Consider the following 7,124-nt stretch of genomic DNA (forward strand, 5'->3'; position numbering starts at 1 on the left):
GCATGTTCCACATAAACTGAACTGAAACTGAACGGCAATAACACGAGACAAAGTTTGCCCCTTTTAGGCTCATTACGTAACATGTACTTTTGTTTTTCTCATTCTAATTATGTTTTTTCAAGAGACGGTTGGCAACACTAAATTCACACTAAATAATTCAAACAGCTGGAAAAAAAAATCGTATTTTATCTGTAAAAGTGTCTCACAATCTGCTGTATGTGCTTGTGTCTTTTTGACAGGAATACTTGAGACATTTGACACTTGTTTTGCATGACTGCAAGCTAAAAGTGTTATCATGTGTGTAATGACAAACCACCTCCAACACAGAATTGTATTTGACAAGTTTTTACTGAATAAAACACCCAGAATGTACATGAAACATAGTACACATAAAACACTGAATATCAAGAGTATATGAACGGCCTACCTTGTTTACTTCCCAAATGACATTCTCGGCATGTTTGGCAATCAAGCAAAAATATGACTATGCAAAAAGGAAAGGAAAAACAGCAAATATTTTCAAAAAATATAATATATTTTGCAACGCTTTGTCATAAAAATCTTGTGTCACTGTCCCCCTCCGTCACACTAACTGGTAGGGTTGGCTACCCAATTCAGTACTTTTGTAGGTAATGACCGAATTCCCTCGGTACTATCAATTCACGTAAAATCAAATGGTGCCGTAGTTCGATACCTTTGTTGCATGTGACGTCATGTCCGGTTTCAGACTGGTCATGTCTGGTTTCAGACTAAACACGTAAACAATCACTCAAGCAGCACTCAGGCCGGACTCAGCCAAACTCCCTCTAAGTCACCTTGCCATTTTCAACACCAACAAAGTGTGCTTAATAAAAAATACGCTCAAACGTAAAGTAATGCTACACCCTTTCAAAATGCGCTAGCTTAATGCTAATTTACATAGGATTAGCCATAGACAGGCGACTATTAGCATGAGCGATTTTACATGGCGATTTCAACACCTTTGATTTGGTAAAGGAAACGATAACTAATAATATAATTAGAATTTTACAGTTTTGTGCAATGAGGACAATACTTACAGTATTGACACTTTGTAGGGCGCAACCTAACAAACTCATCTTCCTGAAAAAAAGCTACTTTCTAGTTTGACAACATAGCATAAATAGTTATACAGTGCTGCCATCTAATGGTCTTGGAAGTGCAACTGCATTGCAAAGGAGACTAATGTAACCAGAAAACAAGATATAACAACTGGACAGCAGTTCTCATAATCATCATTCTTAAATGTTACAACAAAAAATTGATTATCAAACAATTAACATTAACATAAAAAAGTACCGAAAAATGGTGCTATTGTTCCACAATATTTGTAAAAATAATGATGACATGTGACACAAGGTGATATTCACTGATAAGCAGCTGTCTATTGGTTTGAAAAGGAAAGAAGAAATCCTTGTCAATGTGATGACACGTGAGCCCCAAATGATGACATCACAACTACATGGACACAAAGATCAACATCAACATGATTCACTGGCAAAATATTGTTGAAAAATGCAGATTGAAGGTGTTTTCTCAGCCATAAACACCCAAAGAAGACATGATGGATGAGATGAGGAGCAATTAGTGCAGATGTGAAAGAAATGTCCAAGTGTGATGAGGTCCCTCAGCGATGGAGACATCTCTCTGTGTTCCAGTGCACAAAGCATCCTGGAGGAAGAAGATGACTCAGCACATTCCCAACAAAAGCAGGTGAATCCAAGTGCAGATGTTAGCATGTGGCAGAGTGAGAGCCAAGTTGAACATCATCTTCACACAAAGTCAGAAGAACATTTGGAGGTGCATGAAAAAGAAAAGTCCTCACTGTGTCTCACTCAGCCTTCAGCCTTCACGTCTCTCTGAGAGCTCGTTACCAGCGTCACCAGCTGTGGGAGCACAAAACGCACCGTGAGCTGGTTACGCTGCTCCTTTTTCATTGTCCCTTTTACTCTCTGTAAGTTCCATTGGCCGCAAAACAGGCCCAGAGCATAATACAACCACCACCATGCTTGACGGTAGGCCTGGTGTTCCTGGGATTAAAGGCCTCACCTTTAACCCTTTTATTTTCCTGCTGAACTTGTAACACGTGTCTACATCACACCTTAAAAAAGGAAGTTTGCAAGTTGACCCTTACAAAGATACCAACAATCCAGAATTTTGATGGTAACAGAAACAGAAAGTCAATATTATATGGAATATACCTGACATAAAGGTGTATAACAAAGATGAATATGTAATAAATGATATGAATAACTTAAATCTTTGTGGGGGTAAACTTAAAGTGTGTGAGTGATGCTTCACCACTGCTTTGTTTATTGTTATGGTTTCCAAGAAAGAGAAGATGTTTTACTTACCAGCTGGATCGTATTCGGCTGAAATGAAAGAGAAAGCAGGTGAAATTCACATCTCATGAATGAAGGCAGAGACCTTTTCGCGTCTTCCTGAAAGAGGAAACATTTGTGTCCCTCACCTTGTCTGCTTCGGCGACGCTTGATGATGAAGATGATGATGAAGATGCCGGCCGCCAGGAGGACCACCACAGCGAGGACCGCCAGCGTGGCAGTGACGCTCACGTTGCCTGTTGGTATGGTATGGTTTATTTGTTTGACAGCTGCTTCATAAGTCACATGAAGGAACATCAGGTGGTTACATTGACACTATTCAACATGTCCTAGATGTGTCTTTCTCACCTTCATGGCTTGCGTTGCTCAGGATGCTTCTTCTCTCCAGCTTGGTGACCAGGTCCTCCTTGACGCCAGACAGCTGGAACACACATTCGTACTTGCCCTCCACCTCGGCCGTCACCTCCACTTTCAGGTCCACAGACATCTGGAAGGTTCCGTCGTGGTTGGGGAGCAGCTCTCCGTGCTCCACGTCCTCGAAGATCTGCTCGCCGTCTTTCCTCCAAAACAAGTCGGCTAGGTCGGGGTAGAAACCTGTCGCCATGCAGGTGACCGGAGAGGATGGCGTCTTCTGGAGGAGGAACACCTCTGGAAGCTCTGCACAGGAAGTGACGTGTGAATGGAGGATGACGTGGAGAGAAGATGGAGTGAAAGAGAGAGAATAAAGGTAAAGTTGGAGAAAAAAGGAGACAATTAAGGTAAAGATAGAGATAAATGGACAAAATGAAGGTAAAGATAGAAAAAAAGGAGGTAAAATGTAGGTAAAGAGAGAGAGAAAAGGAGAGAATGAAGGTAAAGATGGAGAGAAAAGGTGAGAATAAAAGGTAAATATGGTGATAAAAGGAGAGAATGGAGGTAAAGATTGAGAGAAAAGGAGAAAATGAAGGGAAAAATGAGAGAAAAGAAGGCAAAGATGCAGAAAAAAGGAGAAAATTGAGGTAAAGATGGAGGGAAAAGGAGAGAATGAAGGTAAAGATGGAGAGAAAAAGAGAGAATGGAGGTAAAGATGGAGAGAAAGGAGGTAAAGATGGAGAGAGAAGGAGAGAATGCACATAAAGAGAAATGGAGAGAATGGAGGTAAAGGTGGAGAGAAAATGTGAGATTAAAAGGTAAAGATGGAGATAAAAGGAGAGAATGGAGGTAAAGATGGAGAGAAGAGAAAATGAAGGGAAAGATTAGAGAAAAGAAGGCAAAGATGCAAAAAAAAGAGAACATTTGAGGTAAAGATGGAGAGAAAAGGAGAGAATGAAGGTAAAGATGGAGAAAAAAGGAGACAATGAAGGTAAAGATGGAGAGAAACGGACACAATGGAGGTAAAGATGAAGATAAACGGACAAAATGGAGGCAAAGATGGAGAAAAAAGGAGAAAATGTAGGTAAAGAAAGAGAAAAGGCGAGAATGAAGTAACGATGGAGTAAATGAAGGTAAAGATGGAAAGAAAAGGTGAGAACAAAAGATAAAGATTGTGATAAAAGGAGAGAATGGAGATGACGATGGAGAGAAAAGGAAAACATGAAGGGAAAGATGAGAGAAAAGAAGGAAAAGATGCAGAAAAAAGGAGAAAATTGAGGAAAAGATGGAGCGAAAAGGAGAGAATGAAGATAAAGATGGAGAGAAAAAGAGAGAATGGAGGTAAAGATGGAGAGAAAGGAGGTAAAGATGGAGAGAGAAGGAGAGAATGAAGATAAAGAGAAATGGAGAGAATAGAGGTAAAGATGGAGAGAAAATGTGAGATTAAAATGTAAAGATGGTGATTAAAGGAGAGAATGGAGGTGAAGATGGAGAGAAAAGGAGAAAATGAAGGGAAAGATTAGCGAAAAGAAGGCAAAGATGCAGAAAAAAGAAGAACATTTGAGGTAAAGATGGAGAGAATGAAGGTAAAGATGGAGAGAAAAGGAGAGAATAAAAGGTCAAGTTGGAGAGAAATGGAGACAATGAAGGTAAAGATGGCGATAAACGGACAAAATGGAGGTAAAGATGGAGAAAAAGGAGAAAATGTAGGTAAAGAAAGAGAAAAGGCGAGAATGAAGTAACGATGGAGTAAATGAAGGTAAAGATGGAAAGAAAATGTGAGAATAAAAGATAAAGATTGTGATAAAAGGAGAGAATTGAGGTAAAGATGGAGAGAAAAGGAAAAAATGAAGGGAAAGATGAGAGAAAATAAGGAAAAGATGCAGAAAAAAGGAGAAAATTGAGGTAAAGATGAAGAGAAAAGGAGAGAATGGAGGTCAAGATGGAGAGAAAAGGAGAGAATGAAGGTAAAGATGGAGATAAACGGACAAAATGGAGGTAAAGAAAGAGAAAAGGCGAGAATGAAGTAACGATGGAGTAAATGAAGGTAAAGATGGAAAGATAAGGTGAGAATGAAGGTAAAGATGGAGAGAAAAGGAGATAATGAAGGTAAAGATGGAGAGAAAAGGAGAGAATGGAGATAAAGATGGAGAGAAAAGGAGGTGAAGAGAAAAGAGTGTAATGTCAGTAATGTTCCTATAGGGGGAGTGCTAACATGTTAAAAGGTGAAAGTACAAGGTGTGCTTCTACCTGTTCTCATTAGGAACTTCTTCCCATACTCCACATACTTCTTCAAGTAAGAAGGACATTCCTCAGTGAAATAATACTTATAGTCGTCTAGTAGAAATATGTCTTGGTCCCACTTGAGTTTGGAGGGGAAAGCTTGTTGTTTTGCTGCAGTAAATGTCCATGTCTTCATGTCCAACGATATGAAATCTTCTCCATCATAACTGTACTGCTCCCAACCTTTAACCTCATCAGTCTCATCATTCCATTCACATCCTGACATCACCTGGTAAGTGTGAACACCTGAGAGACACAAAGTGTTGTAAAGCAGAGTGAAACTAACACACAACATGTCTTTGTTGTAGGTTATTATGGGATGGACAGAGACAAGGTATATCAGTGCAGTAATGTGTGTTTTTAATACAGTATAAACATATCAAATATATTAGAATAGTAGAAAGTTCAACATAAACAAACCTCCAGTTTGGTTGAAACGCTTCATGGCTATTTCAATGTTGTTTTTGTAGATATGTTCAAAAACAACATTCTTCTCTGTTTCTATCTGCCAGTAGTTTGGATCCTCTGCTGTGATTTTGTTCATCCAGTCCTGTTTGGATTCTGCTTTCCTGATGTTGCTGTCATAGTAACTAATCTCAACTTCATCAACATAACCAACCTCCACATACTCTGGGAAGTTTGGAACTTGAGAGGATGCAGTGGTGAAATACTTGAGTGAATGAATCACTGAAAGACAAAAGGCATAAAAACAACATTTGATTCTTTAGTTTCATGTTGAACAATTCCTATTTGAAATGATGCTGTCTTCATTTCAACTTCAAACACTGCTGCTTCTCACAGTAAACAATCACTTCCTGTTCTAAGAGACAATAACAGCGTTTGTCTTTGACTTCATATTTATACCTCACTTTAAGACCACACACATGAATAACTGGACTTATTTCCTTCTACAACCGTAAGTGTCAAATAAATATATGACATTATTGCTAGCAGAGAAGTAAAAGTAGTTTTTCTAGGTGAGGGGAAGTTCAAACTAGTGATGTCACTGCCAAAGCATGGAAATATAGCAGCGCCTTATGGAATGTTTACAATGGAATACAACAACAATATTAGAATACTCTTCATTTAAATATTAGGACTATTCCCAGTAAAAAAAATCATTTAAGAAACATGTAAAGTCACTTTTTAGACTTAAGAGTTAACCTTTCATGTTATCAGTTTGAGAACTTTTTTCTTTTTCTCTTTCCTTTCTTTTATGAAATGAGCATGTAGGAATGAGGTGTATAAAGTTGTAAAGAAAGTGGACTTACCAGGCGTCACGCTGTGTGTTTGTACAACTAGGAGAAAGAAGAAAAGCAAGTTCATCATTAAATGTCACAAGTGCCGAAGTCAATAAAAAAAGTTTCTAGTTTTAATCCTCAGAGAAAAGCAAGGCGACGACAACTTGCTTGACGAGTAAACATGAAATGGACGCCAAGGCGGAAACGAGATTGTATAAAATCACGTGACTTGAAAGAACTTTCTGGAGGAGGAGACAAATATTTGACAGCAACGCAGCTAACACATGAATATTAACAAAATAAAAGTCATATCATCATTACAAGAATAAAAGTGATTCTAGCGAGGGTGACGTCATGTTTTTTGAAGCAGCTTTACTATAATACACACACACACTTTATAGGAACAATACACAACAACAAGATGAACCTTTTACATAAGTCATATTGTAGCGTCTAAGCCAGGCATGTCCAAAGGGCGGCCCGAGGGCCATGTGTGGCCCCCAGCTAATTTGTTAACGGCCCCCCCGGCACATTCTGAAAATACTACAATAAAAATGTAAAACATGAAAAAGTGTAATAAAAGAGTAAACAGGTGAAATGTAACAAGAAAAAGTGGCAATGTTGACACTAATAACACAAAGCTGCCATGTGGACTGTTATTGACCTATTGAAGGGTCCAATTACTTCACTGGAACAATTCCACTTTGAAATATTTTGGGGGGGGAAATATTGCATATTTTGTGCGAAACGTAGTTTTCTTTCACAAAAAGGGCATCAAACAAACAAACAAACAAAAAATGAAAAAAATTATAAAATCTTATAATCAACAGATCTACAGACTTAAGCGTTAAAAGTAAAAAAATAATAATAGAAATTTGGCTTATTTTCA

At 38.4% G+C, this 7,124-nt stretch overlaps 1 protein-coding gene across 1 annotated transcript; it reads right to left on the bottom strand.

Moving 5' to 3' along the window:
• Positions 1-2,425: 2,425 nt before the first annotated feature.
• On the bottom strand, positions 2,426-6,490 carry LOC133575604 (major histocompatibility complex class I-related gene protein-like). Its single transcript, XM_061928294.1, has 6 exons — positions 6,266-6,490; positions 5,415-5,681; positions 4,962-5,240; positions 2,709-3,017; positions 2,489-2,596; positions 2,426-2,445 (listed from the first exon to the last, which is right to left on the bottom strand). The coding sequence occupies exons 1-6, from the start codon at positions 6,321-6,323 to the stop codon at positions 2,426-2,428; spliced, it is 1,041 nt and encodes a 346-aa protein (XP_061784278.1). The 5' UTR covers positions 6,324-6,490.
• Positions 6,491-7,124: the final 634 nt, after the last annotated feature.

This window comes from Nerophis lumbriciformis, linkage group LG33 (genome assembly GCF_033978685.3).
Source record: "Nerophis lumbriciformis linkage group LG33, RoL_Nlum_v2.1, whole genome shotgun sequence".
Lineage (NCBI taxonomy): Eukaryota > Metazoa > Chordata > Actinopteri > Syngnathiformes > Syngnathidae > Nerophis > Nerophis lumbriciformis.

Bases quoted from the DNA above. Each gene is read 5' to 3' on its own strand.
- LOC133575604 (XM_061928294.1), bottom strand. From the start codon at position 6,323: ATGATGAACTTGCTTTTCTTCTTTCTCCTAGTTGTACAAACACACAGC. The intron at 5,682-6,265 runs GTAAGTCCACTT...TTTGTCTTTCAG, and splicing joins AACACACAGCGTGACGCCTG to TGATTCATTCACTCAAGTAT. The intron at 3,018-4,961 runs GTAGAAGCACAC...CTTCCTGTGCAG, and splicing joins GAAGTTCCTAATGAGAACAG to AGCTTCCAGAGGTGTTCCTC.